The 23,540-nt window shown below is 34.8% G+C and overlaps 1 protein-coding gene across 3 annotated transcripts in view; it reads left to right on the top strand.

Moving 5' to 3' along the window:
• Window positions 1–23,540, top strand: part of DEG2 (DEGP protease 2) — a 254,542-nt gene that overhangs the window by 188,582 nt on the left and 42,420 nt on the right. For all 3 annotated transcript variants that reach the window (XM_089800920.1, XM_089800921.1, XM_089800922.1), the window contains exons 8-11: window positions 15,225–15,302; window positions 16,795–16,861; window positions 17,077–17,135; window positions 18,064–18,163. In XM_089800920.1, coding sequence (XP_089657046.1) covers window positions 15,225–15,302; window positions 16,795–16,861; window positions 17,077–17,135; window positions 18,064–18,163 — 304 coding nt within the window. The remainder of the gene's footprint in view (window positions 1–15,224; window positions 15,303–16,794; window positions 16,862–17,076; window positions 17,136–18,063; window positions 18,164–23,540) is intronic.

Raw genomic sequence — 23,540 nt, forward strand, 5'->3', positions numbered from 1 at the left:
AACTTGGCAGCAAGAGATCATGATAATAGGAAAGTGCATGAGCTATTTATTAATTCATATTAAATGTATAGTAATAGACATAACTGATACTGATTCATATTGTTCGGAAAAGCATGTTGATTTATAAAATCAATCAAGTTTTAAACAACTACCATCTGGTTCAATAAATGATGTATTCTCAAGGTTACTCGAATGTGCACTTCAGAAAAACCAATTACTAATATTTATATATTATTCACAAAACTGCTATGCATAGTCGGCTATGGGAAAAATACTAAATCAGAAAATGGAAGAGACGGAACAATTTTAAATTATTCTTGTATTTCTTTTTAACGGGTTCATTTACACCTCCTCACCATAATTAGGCCTTCAAGCCGGTGACTCCTTGGTGCCTGAACAACTAACCTTAACTATTATGTCTTGTACCTTAATTACCTTATTATGGCTCTCAGCTTGGTAAATTTCCTTGGTACTCTGTTTTGATATTCTATTCAAATTTAAACAATATTCCATATTGTATATTATCTTTTACCCAGAAAGAAAGTTATTAAAAAGAATCTACAGAATAATACATATTCGGATATTATGGTGAAAAACAATCCTATAACTGGATCAATACTATGACAGTCAATTTAAACTTGAATATATATACAAATTTGAAATTACTGCAGTCAGCTTAATATATTCCATCCATTACAAATAAATTTAAAAGGCTGAAAGGAAAAACATATAGCTTCATACTTTCAATAACAAAGAAAAACGTTTGACAACTTGAATAGGATTAAACCTATGTCCAACTCAGCATCAGAACAAAGATAATTAAGAAATAAATAACCACTCCTTACGTGACATACTATCACCTTGGTCGGAGGAGGCTCCCGCATGGCTTTGATTCGTCTCTCTGCACTGTATTCTGCTATTATTGATAATGGTAATAAGAGGTGCAACAATGATAAGACTCCGGACGCTAATGGCATAGTATTATGTTCAATAAATTCAATGAACAAATCGTGTATGGAAAGAAACGATTCCAAGGTATATGAAATTGCCACAAGGAAAATCAAAACAGAGTTTTGATAGCTTGAAATACATAGACTAATTATGTGATAGTCAGGGAACTATCAACCGTTCAGGATTAAAGGAAAGGAATGCTGAAAGCTTGGTGAAAGCCCAGATACGACAAAGGTTGCATAATAATATGTTGAGCCGACCATACGGCTACCCAACAGTTACAAAGATCACTCAAATTTTTCAATCAATTCGGCTAAGGCAAGAAAGAAAGAAAAGAAGATACAAGGTTTTAAAAAAGTTATTTTTAATTATTAAAAACTATTAAGCAACATCACTTATTAAATAAATAATAAGAGCCCGACTCTATAGCTTCCATCAGTTACAAGAAAATCAAGATGACCATTCGGAATCCAAATATTAAATTGACTTAAAGAAAAGAATAAGAACTTGGAAAGAATTGGAAAATTAAAATTCGAAAATTATAATAATACAGTTATTATAATTCGATCATTATTATAATGTACAACTATTAAATTATTAAATGATAATGGTGCCAAATCATGGTTATATTTAAATGATCATTTATAAACAATTATTAAAAAAATACTATGACAAAAGATGATTTTAAAATCCTTTAAGATAAGTTTTATAAGTGATTTAATTATTTTAATTAAATTATTTATTAAATAACTCAATTATTTTAATTAAACTGTTTATTAAAATAACTCATGCGGTTCCCCAGATGTATTCTGTTCCAAGTCGCTAGGTCCTCTATCTATCTGCCCAGTGATGGTGATGCCCTGCCTAATTCTTTTCTGACAATGCTTCCACCCCTTCAGCATGCTCCCTACAAGAATTTCCTCCGAAATTATAAATTATAAATTATATAATCATAAATAATCATAACAATTAACCTTTCATCCTAATTTCATGAATTGGCGATTAACGATCAACTAACATGTCATCTGCACTTGAAATCATAACGACCAACTAACTTACCATTTCACCAGATTATATCAAATTAAACTGTCAACTGACTTCATGTGAACCTCAACAACTATAATTCAAGCTGCGTCAAAAATTGGGATGTAACAATTATATTATTCGCTGTCCCAGCAGAATACTAATGTCACACATGCTTCTAGAAATATAACCACAACTAGTATTAATATCAATCGACCTCCCTTCAATTGCTAATAATATGGATTTAATAGCAATCAACTTGTCTCCAAAATGGCAATCTCCTTAATTACAGAAAATTACAGTAAGAGATTACAACAACTGTATATCTCAGCACAATTGTTTAAGAAAAACTCAAAAATACCTTCAAACCCTCGCCAGATTATCAATAGATAAAATATATAATTTTCAAGATGATCTCTCCACAACAAAAAGCTGCATTTATAACACAAATTGAGCCATCCAGCTTCACTCTCACACTTTTTGCTTAAAGGCAACTTTATAATATAAAGTTATGACACTTTATAATATAAAGTACTATGCTTATTAAAAGTGAATTAAATAATCATTAAGCCAACAAGCTCACTGATAAAAGACTTTAATAAAGAAATCTCGGAGAGAGATCAAATCCAAAACCAGAGGACCATCCTGCCTGTACTGCTTAATCCAAAAATAACAACTGACCAAGAGTGACTTACTAAAAATAGTAAGTCCAAAAATAGTAATCTCAGGACAAAGACCCCCAAAACCAGATATCAGCTCACGAGGGTTGCGATAATGGGCTGACAAACCCACACTTTCGAGAGCTACTAAATTGGGGACATTACATTGATTGGTCAGAGAAAAGGGTATTTGTATGAATTAAATTCAAAACCTAGTCGATCTATTCAAGCCTTAATTCATGAAGCTGCGGACATAAATGAAATATTGCACAGAAGGTTAGGACATCTAAATTTCAAAAGTTTATCAACCATGGAGAAGATGGTTAATGGTTTACCTAAACTGAATAAAGATCACTCAAGCATATGCAAAGGATACGATCTGGGTAAGAACACCAAAAGTCCATTTCATGATAGCACTAGAAAAACTAACAATGTTTTAGAATTAATCCACTCAGATTTATGTGGACCTATGTTTGCTCCTCTTCGAGGATTCTGGTACTATATTTTGTTCATAGATGACTTTTCTAGGAAAATATGGATTTACTTCTTAAAATGCAAAGAATCAAAAGAAATCCTGAAGAGATTTAAAGAATTTAAAACCTTAACTGAAAACTTATCAGGACATAAAACTAAAACTCCGAACTAATAGTGGAGGGGAATACACTTCAGATTTGTCTAAAAGGTTTTGTAAAGAAACATGAATTAAGAGGGAGTATACTGTTGCTTATAGCCCACAACAAAATGGGGTAGCAGAAAGGATGAATAGAACAATTATAAAAGCTACTAGAGCTATGATATTTGATCAAAATCTAGAATATTATCTTTGGGCAGAAGCCTCTTGTACAACTATCTATATTTAGAACAGAAGCCCTCACTCCTACCTTAGAGATAAAACTCTTGAAGAAGTCTTTATTAAAGTTAAACCCAATATAAGTCATCTTAGGATTTTTGGGTGCTCTGTATATATCCATGTTCCAAAAGAAAAGAGAACTAAGTTAGAACCCTTTGGGAGGAAAGGTATTTTTGTAGGGTATAGTGAAACATCTAAAGCATATGGGATTTTCATACCTGGACAGAAAAATATTGAACTGAGTAGGGATGCAATTTTTGAAGAAGATTTAGCATTCAAAAGAGTCCTAAGTTTTGAAGAATCCTCTCCTTTACCTAGTTTTGAATGAAATATTGAAATTGATTCTCAGAGGGAGAACATTAAAGAAATTGAAGATGAAATTCAAAATCTTAATCTTGAAGAAACTCAAAATTCTAAGAAAAGACCACTTTGGGCCATTAAGACAGTAGAGGAAGCACAAGACTTTGCTGCACCATCCGGAACAATCAGAGAAAGCAAAAAACCCAAAAGATTTTCTAGTTATACAACAAACATGAATGATTTGTCTAAATCAGAACAAACCAATGTTTCAGATGCTATGACAGAAGAATACCAATCTATTATGAAAAATGATGTTTGGAAAATTGTTCCAAGACTTGAAAGAAAATCTATTGTTTCTTCCAAGGGGATATTTAAAATAAAGCATGCTGCCGATGATAGCATTGAAAAATATAAAGCCAGATTTGTAGCAAGGGGATTCTCTCAGAAAGAGGGGATTGTTTATGAAGAAACCTTTGCTCCTGTTGCCAAATACACCTCTGTAAGAGCAATCCTAGCCGTTGTAGCATTGAAGGGATGAAAAGTACATTAGATGGATGTAAAAACAACATTCCTGAATGGAAAGATTACAGAAGAAGTATATTTGGAGCAATTTGAAGGATTTGAATCTCATGATCCTAACGTTTTTGTTTGCAGGCTCAAGAAATCTCTCTATGGACTTAAATAGGCTCCAAGGGCTTGGTATAAAAGAATTGATAAGTATCTCATCCGCTTAGGATTCTCCAAAAATGAAGCCGATCCAAATCTATATTATAAAAAGGATAAAGATGATATGGTAATTCTGATATTGTATGTTGGTGATTTACTAATTACAGGTGATGATCATCTCATAGATCAATGCAAGAAAGATCTAATTAGAGAATTCAAGATGAAAGACTTGGGACTCCATTACTTCTTAGGACTGGAAGTACGGCAGAATTCTGACAGCATTATACTTAATCAAGGGAGGTGTACATTAGATATTTTGAAGAGATTTGGAATGTGGAATTGCAAGTCTATGTCTTCTCCACTGGAAACTAATCTACATAAACTTAAAGAAGCTGTAATGTTCCTGTTATAAAATAAATCGTTAATCAATTTATTGTTAATGGGCTGATTGATTTATTATATCTTGGACCCATTTTTGTTTTGAATTTCGAAATTTGTGTCGCCGTCGGCTATCTTTGTACACCCTCAAAAAGTTTTCCCCAATGGTTTGTAAGTTGTCATTGGGTATGCTTTTTGGATTATTTCTATGTATATTGAATTCCCGTTGGAGTTCTGGATTGTTCGCCATTTGGGAAGTGAAAGATCTTCCCTATTTGGCCTGTGCGGTTTCGGTGGGATTCAACCTTCACCCTATTCCGTTGTTGCATGTAATACTTTGCTTGGATTTGGCAAATCAAAGCACCATCTCCTGGAAAATAATTAATTGATTATCTTTGTGTTTACTTCTCCATTTTTGCCTATTCATGATTATATTGTTTGCATTTTCTACTACATTATTCTATTTATACATCTGCACCGTCGAACGATCTCAAGATTGACACCAAACATCACTGTAGAACTCACATATAGTACGGCTTGCTGGGCAGCCTAGGCACCTTACGAACACCACAACTCATATTGTACGGACTAGCAAGAGATACCGTATGACCTTATATCATCACTGTACAGATTGGAAAAGACACTGTACGGTCTGCTTCTAGAATACAGACTGCCACTTGTGGCCACCATACAACATCCTTCCTACCCACTGTACGGCCCTGGAATTGTCTGATCTGTGCGACCATATTGCTCTGCTCACAATATGATCGTGTTTTGTCACCGTATGATTCCAAAAGACCTTCAGTTTGCCCCTCCTTTGCGCACGTGTTCTTATTCAAGCATGGGACTGGAATATTACAGAAGTAGCAACAGAATCATCTTCCATTGATTCTACTCTCTACAGATAGATGATTGGGTCCCTTTTGTACTTGATAAATACAAGACCTGATATTTGCTATGCTATTAATGCCTTAAGTTAGTTTATGTGTGAGCCAAAGGAGATTCACCTAGTTGTAGTCAAACACATTATGAGATACTTACAAGGCACTCTTAATCTTGGGCTCAGATATGAGAAATTTGACTTAGATTTACATGGATTTACTTACTCAGATTGGGTTGGAAGTGTTAAAGACTAAAAAAGTATTTCAGGATGTTGTTTTAGTTTAGGATCAGCAATGATATCTTAGATATGCAGAAAATAGTCTTCAATAGCACAAAGTTCTATAGAAGCTGAATACATTGCAGCAGTAATGATCTCTCGGGAAGCAGTTTGGCTTAGAAAGTTACTTATGGGATTATTTGGGCAAGCCATGAATGCTACGATTATTCATTGTGATAATCAGAGTTCCATCAAGCTTTTGGTGAATCCAGTTTTCCATGACAGGTCCAAGTATATCGAAATTCCTTACCATTATGTAAGAGATATGGTAGATAGGAATACTATAAAATTAGAATACATTTGCACTGCAGATCAGACATCAAATATTCTCACCAAACCTCTCTCTAGAGTGAAGATAGATCACTTCAAGAAAAGACTTGGTATGGTTGAATTTTAATTCATTTGTATTCTTTAAATTATTAATAAAATAATTTTATTGTCAAACTATTGACTGTTAGGGGCTCCACCATTTGTATTCATTATTTAAGAGGTGACGATCGCTGAGGTAATGAACACTTGTATAAAAGACATTATGAGAGATGACGATTTCTCAGATAATGTGTTGAACAATATAGAACTACTGTTAGATTTAGGTGAGTTCAAGATCATTTGTGACATAAGAATTTCTATGCCTATGAATCACAACTTGGATAAAGGAAGAATTTATTCTTCAGTTTTGATCCTTTGTTTTGGTTGATCTTAACTCAAGATCAAGTTGTGATATAGGATAAGCTAGTTCCTATGAGTCACAACCTGGATAAATGAAGAATTTAATTGTTCTTCGGATTTTATCTTGTGTATTGCATTACATGCAATACTGACATCACTAGTATAAGTGATAAAGCCATATCACAAGATGGTTATATGACTCGACATCATGTGTTCCATGATACCATTTTCTTAGAAGATTCAGATAGAGTATCAATCTATAATTATTCATCGAAATTGATTATGCTAGATATGTTATCTCTCAGTATGATTATCAAGTTAAGAGGGAGTGTTAAATATTAATAGTGATATTCAGACTGGTTTGAGAAGTGCAGATCGCACCTTAATCTTCTCCCCTTATACCATATGAAAGCATTATATACAGCACACTTGATAAATAGGATGGGTGGCGATCCTTGGCAGTAAACATGTTATGTACTAACTATAACTAATTGTTATGTTAGTTAACATTTTTGTTATCTCCTTCATAGGCACCGATTTCTACAAGTAATGTATGGGCCGACCTAGAAAGGGTCATGTCCCTTTAAGGGACATGCCCTTTGGTCTTGGTATAAGGGGTGGGTGTTATTGTAGTTTAAGGACACACAAGAAATATAAGTCTGCTCCTTTAAGCAATTCTGCCTGTACAAATTTATTACAAAGTTAAAACAAATTTAGAACAACATTTAAGATTTTGATAACTCCTATATTCAGAAGGTAAAGAAGATCATCTACAGCAAGGATAAAGGGTATTATCTAAGTCTGATTTAATAACATAATTTGCAGAAACTTTACACTTTCCCCCTTGTTTTTGTCACAAATGCCAAAAATTTACAAGGTGATGCCAAAATGAGAGAGAAAATCATGATGTACCTTCAAAATCAAAGACATAGTCTTATCCTAGTTATCTTGTAATACCTTTAATATGCGCAGATCAATCTAAAGCTCGGCTGATAACTCCAGCATGTGTTCTCCCACTGAAAGGTTTGTGTCCTTAACTAGTGTCTTTGCATGATCCAATCTCTTTTGCATATTGTCCATAGGGGGAAGCATCATACTCTGAATATCTACCAAGGTTGCCCTTATTCTAGCCTCTTCTCTCAATAGTTTTGCCTGAAGATCTGTCAAAAATTTGACTTTTGCAAAATGATTTGACAGGAACTCAAGTTGAGTGCCAACTGATTGGCACTAGCTTTTAAATCCACATCGATCTTAGCCAGTTTATCCTTGATTTCCTTGGTAAAGTTTTTTGTATCATTCAACTTTACAAATAGAGATAGAACATTATTCATAACATTTTCTAATGTAGAAATTAAAGTAGACAATTCTACTTGATCAATAGCTATTTTCTGTGCTACATTTTCTAGCACTTGATTTTCAAACTTCCTTTTAGCCTTCTGAAGAAGTTTGTCCTATCCATCTGTATCTTCATTGAACTTATGTACAATTTCAACCAGTTGTTCAATGATAGGTGCCTTTTCATTTACCTCAATAGATAGTACATCGAAAAATATTTCTTTAATATCCTCAAGGACTTTGATTTTGTCCCTTTCTGCCCTTAACATCTGATGCTTGGCTCTTTTCTTCTATAATTCTCCCAATATGTCCATTTGCTCAGTAGACAGATTAGATTGGTCCCAATTTGGAATCACAATCTCTTCATCCAAATCAATATCATCAATAATCATCTTTCAGTTACCTTTGACCTTGGATGTTGATGAAGGTATGATATCCTTCCCTTTGTAAACTGAATCCTTCCTTGGTTGATGCTCGGTTAATACACTGAGAGCTTGATGCTCGGTTACTGATGGAGTAGAACTCGGTGAAGATGTAATAATCTTCACTTCGTTGCTCAGTTGAATTGGGTCAACTCAATAGACTGTAGCTCGGGTGCAGACTTAGGAGGAGTTGATGGGAGAGATGCTATGACCTCTGCTGTAGTTTTCTCAGGATCAGACTCTTCAATAGTTTGAACCTTTGGTAGGTCTCCCTTTTCTTTAATATCAAAAATGGTTTTCCACATTTTGGATGTGGACTGTACAACATCCTCTATTTCATTTGACAACATCTATAAGGCTTTGAATCTAGGAGTCTATTTGTTCTCATATTCAAACATGGCCTCCTTTAATTCTTTCTTAGAGAAGTTAGGCATAAGCTTCCTTAGAGTCTATTCTCTGATGTCCTTCTCTATCTTGACTACATTTTCTCAATGTTGAGTGACAGTTTTCAATAAGGCTTCCAGAGCATTGCCCTTTGAGTTTAGAGGGGTCATACTTCCATCTAGCCATTTTCTCAACTAATGCTTCTTCAATATTTCTGCTTCTCTTTACTTTTGGAATCAGATTTAAAGAATTTTAATCCTGCCATCCCACTACCTTCCCTTATTGTTTTCAGACGTAGGTAGTGGCTTCTTTAGAGAGATGATTGGAATGTTGTCTTCATCTTCATCATCATCCTCATCCTCAAGCCTGAATTTTCTTCTTGGCTTCCTAGGTTTGGTGGCAGTGATCACAGGACTAGAGGATCTTGCTGAATTCTTTGATGGTGTCTTTTCCTTTATCTTTGGAGGTTCCTCTGCCTCTTCTTCTTCTTGATCACCTTCCTCTTCTACATCATCACCTTTTCCCTCGATAAGCATGAGAGGGCAGTCAGATTTTGCAAACTTTTTCTCAAGGTTTTCTAACCTTTTCTTTCCTCTTTTCAAGATTTGAGGAATTTGAAGCTCAAGTGAGATTTTGGATTTGGCTTCTTCATATGTTCCAAAATATGTAGCCTTGGGATCGATTGGTTCATTGACAAGGGCCTCAAGGATGTCTTTGGTTTCATCTATGTTAGCTTCATAGCCCAATCTTGCTTAACCTTTGTGTCTTTTCTAAGATAGCTCAGCCAACTAATCCATGCTTTCTTGAGATCGCATCATTCTTTCATTGGTTTTTTTTTTTTGTTCTAAGATCATTTGTGAGTCTATCATTTCCTGTTTTTAGATTAATGACTTCTTGATTTGCACTATTTAACTGATTTATCATATCTGCCTGATGCAGTGAAAGTTGATGGATTTCATTTGTCCTTTTCTTCTAATCTGGTAATGGGTAATCTTTTGTCTTCATCTGCCATTTCTTTGTCATTTTCAGCTTTATTCTTCTGTTCCATAACTTCACATGTCTTGATTGAATGAATCCCTTGTTCTCTTTTCAATTTTTTGACTTCTTGTAGAATGAGGTTCCTTCCAAGTAGATCTTCTATAGCTGCATCCGCTTCATCTGAACTTTTTTCTATGCAAATATCTTCAATTCTTTCTTCTGTGTACAGATTTTCATTCATATGTACTGCTAACTCTTTTCTTCTTTTCAAGGATTGAGAGAGTTGATTCTTTTGTTTCCTGATTTGTTCCATGGCCAGGTTTAGATCAAGCTTGTCATTCTCAATGGCTTTCTCTAGCTTGTACACATCCATTGTCTCTGATCTTTGCTCTCAAGTTGCTAAACTTCTAATAAGAGAACCTTGCCCTAATACCAATTGTTGGAAATGTAAGCATGACCAAGTGACTAGGAGAGTGGGGGGGGGGGGGGGGGGGGGCGGGGGCGTGAATCAAGAACCACTCAACCCTTATTTCACTTAATCCACTTTATTATATTATCTAATCTACTTGCATGCATGGAACATAAAACAATAAACTAACAACACCATAGCACAGTATTTGGTTACCTAGAAACCCTCCAAGTAGAAGGTAAAATTGGGGTGGGGATGACACCTAGAATGCTTCACTACTACAATAGCAAAGTTGGCCTGTTAGGGCTTACAATGGATCAGTTCTAGTGATCTACTCGGTTAAGAGTAAGAAAGATTGTTAGGTCCACCTTGTGAAAGGATTTATGCAATACAATAAGTATGTACTCTGTTATGAGTTTCTGCAATGGACTTTTAGGTCCACCCTATTAAAGGATTTTGACTGATGTACCTGTTAGGATGAATTAGTGGATTGATCGCTACTATGCAACTTTGTTTGCAAATGACGATCCTTTGAAGTAAATTGGTCACTTGACTGTGATAGATGAGTCGTTTCCTTTCCTTTAGGCTACTTGTAGCCTTCTAATTACTCTGCTCTTTCGCATTTGCTTATATGCAATGTTTTTCTATTCATAGTTATTCATTTGGATAATCAAAGTAACTTATATTTATATCCATCCAAATAATTGCATTAACAAGTCGGCTACAACTTTAATAGTTTCAAAAACAATTACCAAGTCAGCTCAGTGTTGAGACTTAGGTCCAATAGCTTACTCAGGTGATACCAGAGACACTCGGGCAACATTGTCAACTTGGCTAACTTTGGCATTTAGTTGATACTGGATGCTCGGTTCATATTGATCACTTGACAAACTTAGTTGACTCGGTTCACACTGCTCTGCCTGTTTAGTTATCATTCTGAAACAAGAATGCTAAGTTGACTCGGTTTACACTAGAGCTTGGTAGATGCTATCAACTCGGTTTACACTACTCATTGCATGCTTGATTAAGGTTCATACTTTTGTCTAGTAGCTCGATCACTACTGCTTTCTCATGATGACTAAGTGTTTTGACACTAATAGACAATGTCTTGCCATAAGATTAACCAGATATAATGAATCGATTATCTTTGAAAGGGTCGATCAAAATCAGTCAAAACAATTCAGATACACAAACAAAGGGGAAATCAACACGGGAATTAATTCATTAAAGAGCAATCCTCATTAGCAATCCCACCCAAGCTATGAGGAAGCACAAACATTATTCGAGATATATATATATATATATATATATATATATATCAATCAATGTTCACGTTAGGAACTGATCGTGAGCAATAACCACTGACTACGTACTGGTAAGGAGCAATCAACAATAAGAGTAAGAATGGAGTGGATAGAACTGGTATTAAAATGGTGAGATTAATGCTTGGCATGTATGAAGTGATATGAGGTGTCTCCTTGATGTGTAGATGAAAAAGGTATAGTTTCTTTGATCATTAATATTATGCCATCCTTTATTTACACGTGTTGAGTTTTTAAAGCCATTGGCCGAAAGCTATATATGGGTGTTTAACAAGGTTAGCTCATACTTATTGCAGAAGGAACATTGATTGGAGTAAATGAGTGAAGTTTCTTTGAGGAGTTTAGAATGTGTGCTTGCTAGAAAGTGCTTTTATTACTAGAAATTTGGGCATGTAAAGGGTAATTATGAGAAAATATTATTTGCTGTATCTACATGCATTAGAATGAAGCTAATAAGGTGGCCGTGGATATTGTTGAGGAAGACCATGTGGAATATGCATTGACGCCTTTTTCAGTCTTGAAAGCAGTTGCTAGTTCTTTGATTAAGGTGCATTCAACAACTTCATGTTTGAAAAGATTAATATGTCAGGTTTACTGCTACTGGAAGTTGGAAGGATTTTGTTTGTCTTTGTTACAATAAGACTCATGTAGTTGAAAGCACAGGCAATGTTAAAATCCGTCTCAATGATGGCATCATACTTTTAGTATGGAATGTTAGTTATGTTCTAGGTTTGAATGAAAATTTGCTCAGATTCTCTTTTAACTAAAATACAGAACATCCTAATATTCCAGTTCAATTTTTGGGATGGAGTGCCTTGTTTATGATGTAAACCAGGTTAAAGTAATTGCTTGAGGCACTAGGTAAGGTGGTATGCTCGAAGGCTTGTACAACTTTGATGTTCTTTAGCATGCTGCATTGAAGACACTATGGTTTATTTGCAAGTCCAAGAATGTCAAGATGGAACCTAGTATTGTGGCACCAATGATAGATGAACTTTCTAGTACATTCCAATGCAATAACCTTTGGGTGTTTATTCTCTACTTAGATATCAACAATATATAAAAGAAGTTGTCTTCATTCTGGTTGAGATTCATTTTATATAGAGTTTTTCACTATTCAAGACTTTGTCATCAAAGCATTCATTTTTAATGCCATATAGGCCCAATGATACTACAAAGGTGGGATGGACAATGACTTCACTAGAACTTATGCATCACCTTGGATTCTAGGAAAATGAATTTGTTATGTGCCCACTCGGGATTATGAAATATGAATATCAAATTGCAATATACCATAATGTCCCTTTTTTGCAATTCCACCAATTTAACACTTCAATGTGTCAATTTGTTTACACAGTCTTGATTGGGAATTTATAATGGGCCTGTAGATATCAAGAGGATGATTTCAACAATTTACTAATTGGTGATTCTCATGAGTTGCTTATTATCTCCCTTCCTTAGCGTATTGATGATGGAGGCCCCTGGCACCCTAGATCCACTCTAAATCATGGTTTTCTGATGTATGTTTTGGTGCACAAACTCAGATAATGGAGTCAACTGCAACTTGAACCACCTCAAATACTGTTGGCTGCCAACATGGATCACTTACTATGCTGCATCAGTCATTAATCTTCGATTGACACCTGGAGTTTCAGATTGCTATGAATCTACAATAAAGCTATGGTGATTAGATCAGATGAAACTTCTATTCAGTGATGATCTGCTGACTGGGTGATTGTTGTCTTTTCCTCCCCTTTGTTACAGGCTATTCTATTGTTTGCTGGTTGGTTGTTTTGACTTGTCTTTTGTTCAATGCCTTCCCTCCTTGATCGCAGACTCTCCCAGGTTGATCCAACACCCGCTCTTAGCACATGTCTGCTGAGTTGGAATTCAGGTAGATGATGTTTGTCTGTTTTCTCTGCCAGTGACTGTATAGGCTAGTGCTGACTGTTTTTGAGAATCTTCTCCTGTCTCCAGCATGGTGCCTTCGGAGATGCATTTGCCCATATTATATATCTTTGGCCTAGGGGAGGGTTGTATTTAAGGAGCCACATCTGTTTGATGACATCTACCCTCTCTTTTAAACAAATCGATTTATTCCTTTACCCAATGATATCGATATTTTTAAGTAATATTACCAATAATTGCTGTCTTGCTTTATTATTATGTCCTTTGACTGTCTACAATGTCTCTTCAAAGCCTTTGCAGATTAATAATATTTAATCCTGATTATTCTCTATACCTGTTAAGATGACCTATTATATATTTGCTGATATGTGTATGAATCTTAATTGCCTTTTTCACTTAAGTCACTGGTTTTAATACTCCGTATCACTGTTTGTTCCCTTTGGTCGCAATAATGATAGGTGGAAACCTTGCTATAATTTGAGTTGCATCATCTGTGAAGACTTTGCAATCCTTCGGTATCTACTTAAGCTCTTCATGATACGAGGAAGTCGATTTGGATTCTAGTATGTTATTTTATTAATATTTTATATTATATTATTAATGATATACTATATTATATTATATCAATAATATATTATTATTTTATTTTTCTTACTTATATTTTCTATATGAATAACATATTATATGTAATAAATTATAATAGATTATAATTATAGCGTGATTGCTTATTTATTTCTTATATTTTTATTTAATTATTTATTTATTATTAATTATATTTAATAATTCATTAATATTATAATATTGATCCACCAATACATAACATATATTATACTAGTATTTCATATTCAATAATTATTTAAATACCTAATATAGTAAAAAAATATTTTATAATTAATTATTAATTTATTTTATTATTTATTATTAAATCTTATTTTAGGAAGGGGACATTACTGTCCTCGAGGTTTTATACCAAAACATTAATGTGAGTAGCTTTTGCGACGCAACTCTAATTTCAACTTGCAAATCAATAACCCAAAATTATAAATTGCAAGGTTTGTAACCATAAACTAGTTTTATCGCTTTGCTTTAGAAGGAGAAAATTTGTATCATCAAATTCATAATTCCATGTTCATTATGTTTTTGTTTTGCATATTGTTATCATATGCATGCTGTCTTTAAGGTTGCTTTTACATATGTTTATTCTTATTTTTGCACGTCGCAAAGGAAAGATTGTAATTTAATAATTAGACCTCGATACCCTTGTGGTTTAGTGATAGCCATAAAGGTTGTATTAGAATATTAGTGTACTAGTGCACTATTGTCAAATGTTCGTATGTAACTACTTTTTATTTTTATCATATGTTAAATAACAGTGTGATGCTCTCAACCTGAGAAGGTATACCTTCTAATCTAATTCTCATTCTTCAGTTTTTAGCAATACTTAATTCCTCTTTTCTTTTTTCTTACAAAATTGAAGTCATATATTCTATGAATGAAGGTACTTTCTTGGGATTTTACATCTTTCCAGAAAAAATGATGGGAAGATTTCTCAGTCCATTAACATCAAATGTGTTTCAAAGTTCATGTGGCCTGCATGTTGGATGGCATCCTAAACTGTTTACCTAAAATTTCCCATTGCCATGCTATATATATAGTACATACAACATGACAATAAAATTTTTGTTTAATATTAAATGCATAGGAGCTAGCAATAATGTTTTAGAATGACACAAACTTGTTTCTTCAATAGCATTATGACAAAAATTAATGTTGAGTTTCAAGGACTCACATATGTTTTTTCAATGAAACAGGATGCAGTAACTGTTGTAGGCTACCCACTTGGAGGAGATACCATTTCAGTTACCAAGGGTATAGTTTCACGCATTGAGGTGAGCCTAGTTATTATACTTTTCATGTTATTATATAACCTGAGCTCTTTGGGAAGGGAGGTTTCATGCAGAGGCAACAAATTTAAACTTAACAGGATGAGATAGAAGAATATACAAGGTTTCCTTAAACTCTAAAATGCAGGCCACAATTGAAAAATAAAAAATGTTACATTTTACAATTTTTTCTGGGTTTGATTGCGTAATATTTATTTACCATCAACGTTTCAGATCACACTACATGATTCATCATTAGGATGCAAGAGGTCCAAAGAAAAGAAAGAACCATGTAGTTTGATCCGAAATGTTGATCAATTAATTGAACACAGAAAAAAGTAGTGCACTTGTATGGATTGTGGAAATCTGATAGCTTTGATGGTACAATTTTACAAGATCTCCCTTTGAATTGTATAGTAATGAGATTCTCTAATATCATATCAAAAGTGCAGAGGATACAGTTTACATACATGCCAATTGATATTGGAATATCAACGTTTTGGATCACACTACATGATTCATCATTAGGGTGCAAGAGGGCCAAAGAAAAGAAAGAACCATGTAGTTTGATCCGAAATGATCAATTAAACCCAGAAAAATGTAATGCACTTGTATGGATTGTGGAAATCTGATAGCTTTGATGGTACATTTTTACAAGATCTCCCTTTGAATTGTACAGTAATGAGATTCTCTAATACCATATCAAGAGCACAGAGGATACAGTTTGCATACATGCCAATTGATACTGGAATATTATTTGCCTTCAATGATTTGTGGAATCTATGTACCCAATGCAGTCTGGGTACTCTGCTTATATTAATGTTGCATGATATTGAGGTCTATATTTTACTATACTAAATTTTTCTGAAAATTTAACTTTTGTGAAATCTATTTTTCTCCGAGCCAAGTGTGATTGCAACTCAAATCATGAAAATTTTCAACCTAGCAAAATATTATAAAAATAATCAACCTACTAAAGTATTCTTAAAATATATGTGGCAGCTGAACCTTGCATTGGTAAAGAATGGTTGATGATCATAAGTCAATAAATATTTTCTCTCTATGGTTGTTTCTTTGTTTTTGTCAAGCCTTCACTGGATACTTCAATTAAGTGAACCATATTTGTTGAAAAATGTGATCTGACTATTGTATGTATTCTTGGAGGCATATCTCTGACAAAAATGTGTTAACATGACAGAGTCTGGTTTTTGTATTACTTTTAAAATTCCCAATGCTAGTATCATTATCTTATGCTTGGTGTAGATTTTCTCCAGGTCCAAGCCTTGCATTCAATGTTCCCATAATTGTGGCTTGCCATTTTGGCCAAGCATCAACACGTTATATAGAAAATGAAATATACTGAAGGACAGTGATCAGTGAATAATTTAAAACCTTTCAATAAAATCCATAGAAAATGTATGTCTGGAATGTGCAGTTGGATCTATATTTGTGTTTATACTATATTCTTAATTAAGATTGTGTCTTTTACTAAACTTAGGTGACATCATATGCACATGGAGCTACAGATCTATTGGGTATCCAAATTGATGCTGCAGTAAATCCTGGTAGAGCTCATTTCTGTATACTTGATTACAATTGTGCAAGATTTCAAGTTCACAGATATATCCAAATATTATAATTTATTTGAACTAACATGACTATGATGGTTGAAATTTACTCTGTATTTCCATGTTATGGAATCTCATTGGCTCTCAAAAAATTTCGGTCTAGTATTCTGTTATTTTATGAAACTTCTTGATTACTTCACCTGGGGATGCAGGAAACAGTGGCGGTCCTGCTTTTAATGAAAATGGAGAGTGCATTGGTGTTGCGTTTCAGGTAGTTGAAATCAACCTTCTTGTTTCTGTACTAGAAATTTCAGATCTAAATTCACAGATTTGAATGCTCTAGTACTAACCAGTCCATTTGTTGGTGGCCTTCAATTTGTTGTAAAACATGTAAGTGCAATTCGTGCATTATTTTTTTAATGCATGCTAGCTTGTATGTTAGCTTAAGTGTATGTTCTGGCACCCTGGTTCCTGGATAATTAAGAAACTTAGATAATGCTTGATACAGTTCCCGTTGATTTTTAAAATTTCGTTTTTCCCCTAGTTACGAATATTTTTCTGAGTTGCTACACTTAAGGAAAGATTCCAATACAAGAACATTGTATTGAAACCGACCACACCACATTAATGCCTATGGTCACATTTATCTGGGTTCAGTCTATTTGGTCACAACACACACACATTCCCTACAATATAATGTAAGCTGATTATGCTTCAGTGATTTAATAATATCACAAGCAGTAGTCATCTCTTAACTTCTCATATATGCCACCCGTTTCTTTTCTTTTTTTGATCAGTTTATATAATTTTATTGATATATCTGAAGGGAACTTACAGCAGAGAATTTACCGCACAATCTGGTGTAAATCTATGTACAGCATAACATGAACCATTAGAAATTTTTATATAGCATTTGCACCCATGATTTTCTCAGTGAACCGGTGTTGTCATCAAATACAATGATGCATACATATGAACATATTAACATCATTTCACTTGAGTTTGTTGGAAGCTTAAAAGCTGTCTACATATTGTAGTACAGTTTATTTTTGCTTATCCTCTATTTGCAAATAGATTTATTCTAGTCGAGGATATTGTTGGTATTTACTGAGAACTTTTATTTATTCAGCACATTGCCTTGATTTTAATTTCTATTTGTATTTTTCTTATGCTGCTGATCTTCTTGTCTTTGTCTATAGGTGTACAGGTCAGATGATGCTGAGAATATTGGCTATGTTATTCCCACAACCGTTGTCTCACATTTTCTAAATGATTATGATAGAAATGGAAAGTACACAGGTCAGAGTCTCTTGATGCTTACAATTCGTGTGTTTGGGTTGGTTTTGTTTGTCAAGCAAAAGATTTTTGTTACAATTTGTTGAGAAAAATAACATCTCGTTTTGTATTAGCAATGATTATATTTGATATTGCAACTGATACTGATCCATGGCCTTATTTGAGGCCTCTTTCAAGATAGAAAAGGAAAGGTGCATATTTTTTTTGTTACAAATATCATGAGAATGAGCACCTTTTCTAATCTTTTTGGTTGCAGCCTACATATCTAAATTCATATAGGCAGGCAACTCTTCCAAGAAAAAGTCAGATTCGTCTATGTTATAAATAGCTATAATTTGGTTTGCTAAGATTAAGAAATTCCCAAGCGAAGCCAGTGCGTTTTGTTTCCTTGTCATGCTTCTGTATCATTTGTGTATCCCTTAAGACTGACCCCATTTGACATTGAGGTGATGAATAAAAGCTTATATGCAGGAAAAACATTTGAGCCCAGAACAATCATATTAACTGGCACTTCCGAAATTCTGTTGAATTACTACCCCCTCATGCATGGGGCAAACCCTCACCCCATGATCCGTAAAAATTGCTAAGGACTTCATGGATATTCCATTGAAAGTATCATTAACGTAGATATCTTTACAAAGCCTCATTGGCAACAAGTTCTATGTTTATTTGAAGTTTGAACAACTTCGAAATCTTTAATCAAAGGCAAGCTCATCAACTATCGCTGATCTGATGGCAGCTTCACAATCCTTATGCAATGATAACATGCCCAGGGAATATTCCCGTGTGAATCACACCCTTCAATTCACACTTGAAAACATGCCGCTATAGCTATGGGAATTCTAAAATGTTCCAGAAACCCACACCATGATCAAGAACACTTATGTGAGGTTTATTCCTGTGAATGATTGTGAAAGAGGAACAAGAAATATGCTTGTACACACCCTAAAGTACAGCCAAATATTCACTGCTTGTGCAACATCCTTAAAAAGAACAGCATAAACAAGTGAAAGAAACAGGGTCTCATGAATGTGAAAACTAGTGATATATCCTAGAGAAATCCAAGAGGTTAAGAGACTTCCAGCAACAATCCAATGTCAAAATATGTTGTACAAGCTTGCTCCCTTTGTGGGGGGGCCTTTAGAACACGTATCTAGGACCCTATCACTTGTAACTAGTGAATTCCACAGATAAAGTGTAGTATAGTCATTCAAAGAATCCATGGTAATGAATTATGACTACAATATCCAGGATTGCAAAAGAAATACAGTTAGAAATTTCTCCAATTTCCTTGCAATTCTGTGTCTGCTCACCTCTTTCTGCAATACATATTCCAAGAAGTATATTTTTGTAAGGTCCTTTTGAGGCGATAGGAGAGGAATAACAGGTTGGCCTATCATTGGGGTTCATGTAAGCCAACGGGATGGGAATGAGATGCACTAGGAGGTTAACAGAGTGATCATAGAGGCTTGTGGGATCCATTTGGAGCTTTTGGTTTATTTTGTTATTTCATAAGGAAATAAATAAATATTTCCTAAGTGGGATTTTAGTAATTTAATATAAGTGAATAGTATGTTCACTTTATTAAACAATTTCAATATGTGAATAATATAAATTCACTTTAATAAAGGGCCATGGGCCTATCCCCCCTAGCACACAATGTATAAGTTGTGGAGTTAGGGCTTGGATTCTTCTTAAACAAATTGTGTTTGTATTTGTTAATAGGAACAGCTAACATAATCACATCCCTTAGACAATCCGTTTAGTATATGTTTTTGGCTGATATTAACAACGCCAAACATGCATCGTTTCTTATTTGTTGTGAACTTTATTTCTGATTTATTAATATATTTAATTGCTGCCTTGAACTACCATTTGTATCCTTGTTATGGGTATGTGCCAGCTTGTACATTCGCTATTTAGGAATTGTTCTATCAAAATTTGTTAAGTAGTGATACTCAATGGATTATTTCTTCTTTACCATATTGAAGATTTTATATTAATATCTTCATTGCATAGCTTGCAGATGAATGCTGATGGACTGTCTCGAATTAATATTTCCCCTTTGATGTCAAAGTGTAAATACCAGTGTTACATGGGGACTTGCACCCCCCTCCCAAACCTCGAAGTACTTGTCCCCGAGATATCCCCACACCGGGTACTTGCATACCCAAATACCCCCACCTCCGCCATTCCGCAACCATGTTGCTGCTGGAATGGGTATTTGGATTTCTATTTGAATTTTGATTTTTTATTGTTACTATTGGGTATGTAATATGTTACTATGTTGAATGTTCAATGGTTTTAGTTCATGTTGCAATTTTGCTATGTTCAAGTATTTTAATTTTGTACTTACTACTGATACTTCATTTCATAACAAGCATTTCAAGTTCTATATATATATATATATACTATACAACACCCCTCCCTGCCTTGTCCTCACCTTGCTGCCATCCCTTAGCTGTCCCTTGCCATCCCAAAAATAAGGCCCAATTTCCCCCCGTCCCAAAAACCCGTCCCGATGTACCCCAGTACTAGTGTAACATTCGTAAATACGTATGTTCTCTTTTCCAAATGTCCTGATCTGGTTTCAATTGATAAGATTATCTATAATTTCTCATATTTCCATGGAATGGTTGCTCATTGAAATATTATTATATAATTCATTAGTAAAAGCACTGTTTTAATGTTTTATTATAATATTGATTAGTATTACTCACGAATAGTATCTCTTATATATTCACATATATTTGTTTATCCATAATATTTATTAATGTTAGTGACTTATATATTCATATAAGGCTAAGTTACTGATGTTGGGTCTGATGCTGATGTGGGTGTGGGGCGCTGATGCATGGATATTTTTTGGGGGGGTATTTTGGAAGAGTTTGGTTGTATTCATATGTGTGTGTGTGTGTAAACTATAATTTATGTATGCAAAGAAATGCAAGAAATATACAAAAATAAACCATTCCATAGCAATTAGCATATTCAAATTGAAATAGCAGTAATGTCTAATTAGTAAATTACTCAAGTTCAAGAATCCAAACCAAATCAAATTACAAAATCAAAACATAGTTCATGGTTTGATGTTGTTCAATCAAGAGTCAAGGCTCAAGATTCACAAATTGAATTCAGTCACTTAAGTGATTTGGTGCTCAAAATCGCCAGATGCTCCGCGGATTCACCCATATGCTCTATGGATGCTTTCCCAAGTATCCTGTACGCATGTGCAAGCAAGGATTATGCTTCCTACCCACCTTCATGCAAAATCGATAAGCACCTGGGCATCCGCACCTGCATCCCTGAGAAAACTAGAAGCATCAATATTTTAGATATAAGGATTTAAGCACATATTTGATTTTCTGAGAAATGTATAAGCAATAAAATAATGTTTATATTGTACATGGATCGATATAGTATTAACTATTGAAGATTTCTCTTTTAGAGACTTCGCACAATTTGTCTTGTAATTACATTATTTAATAATTTATTAATATAATTTATTATTAAATAGAGTAATTGTATTTAAGAATATATTTTATTGTACATACTATTATTGGGAAAGCAGGTAGTTAAACGGTTGGTCCATCTGAGGGAGTTATACGGATGCAACAGTTCGCCTTGCATTCCCTAAAACACTATATGTATGCACTTTTCTCTTGGAATGAGACACACTTGTATGGAGAAACTTGTATAGAGCAATGAGTTAATGAATATAATGTTATATTATCTTTCTATCCATTGTTGAGTACTTTACTTTTGTATGCAAGTAATCTCTGTTAACCTTAGAGGAAAAACATTTGGCGCCGTTGTCGAGAAAGATCAAGATGCTGAACTAGTTAGAAAGCTCCACCACCGACAAACAAAACCCCATTCAATCAAAACAAACCTAAGGAAATCTGGCCGTAGACCACCTGTAGATAATAGTTGGAGCTGCGAAGATCACACCGTCTTTATGAATAGTAGCTTTCAGTGAGCTTTGACACCATGTATGCCCGCGGGTACGACAATTCATCATTGCCACTGAAGATCAAGATGCCGAATCAATTACATCCAACGGCTATTACATCTAGTGATCGTTGATGAAGTGGAATGTTTTGCATGCGAAAGACTAGAATACGTGCTCTAGATGTAACTGTTTTTTGCTTTCCATAAAGACAATAAGAAATCATTATTATGCAATCAACAAGAAAAAGGAAAAAGCAGAAGAACCAATTGGAAGCAAATGGGTCTGATATGGACAAAAATGCAAGATTTCTGGCCTCAGGAGTCCATGTTGCAAGACCAGGACCAGGAGAACCATCTAGTAGCAAGAAACAAAGGGTGTGTCCGAAAGTGCAACAAACTGTCCTGAAGGCCGATATTTCTCATCGTACAGTCCAGTTTGAAGGTTTGAACGACAGTGAATGTAGGCAATGGTGGCAGGAGACGCCACTTACCGACGTCATCAAACAAATATTGGTGTGTGCAAGTGCATTGGGAAATTCAATTGCCAACATTCTCCATACATCTATTTGAGCCGATATTGAGAACTATGATCAAATCATACAATAGACATAGCAAGACGAGCACCTTTGAATACAAAAAACATCCCATCATAATTTCATACAAAGCCTGTGATTTACCAGAACCCTTCGTATTCTTGGCCAAGGAGGCCGCAATCACAAGCTTCCACAGGATTGGAAGGAGTATTGGGTGAAGTTAGTGGATCGAGACCTCACAGCGAATGAATTTGATTCTGTCATAAAGGCTACCAAGAGTAGAGGATTGATATGCGACTTCATCAGAGAAGTGCATTGGTGGTGTATCATGGATGTGATAAAGAGCCGATTGACAAGAGTCAGTAGGGATTCAAATATCGCTTTGCCACAGATTGTTTTCATGAATGGGATGGTATATGACTGGGCGTTCGTCCTCACCGATCACATGGAGGAATTTATGACTTTGCAGCATCACACATTTTACATGCCCCACCATGCCATTGGGCTGTTTTTAGAAGCCACACTTCATCAAATTCCGGCTGATTTATTCGAGGTACTGCCCGAGAGGCAAATTGGTGCAGGGAGAACCTCTAGTATTCTAATGGCGACATTTGGACACCGAGGGCACAGTAGCTAGCTAGAATAGAGTGTTACAGGAGTTGAGCATGGGTACTACCGAGAATGAGGAGACTACTTCAAAGAACAACAACTCTCAAGTCGAGGATGAAACATAGGTGACCCAGACCATGTTGTTGCCTAAGTCGTTCGCGCCGCCCCTATTACCCGCTACAACACATTCGATACCCACCACTGTTGCTCCTTCCATTCCACCATTCGGCCAAAGGAGGCCACAAATTGATATGACGTCGACCCCAACACTGACTATAGAGATTGAG

The sequence above is a fragment of the Cupressus sempervirens genome, chromosome 9 (genome assembly GCF_028749045.1).
Source record: "Cupressus sempervirens isolate cs-2001-9-10 chromosome 9, ASM2874904v1, whole genome shotgun sequence".
NCBI classification, from domain to species: domain Eukaryota; kingdom Viridiplantae; phylum Streptophyta; class Pinopsida; order Cupressales; family Cupressaceae; genus Cupressus; species Cupressus sempervirens.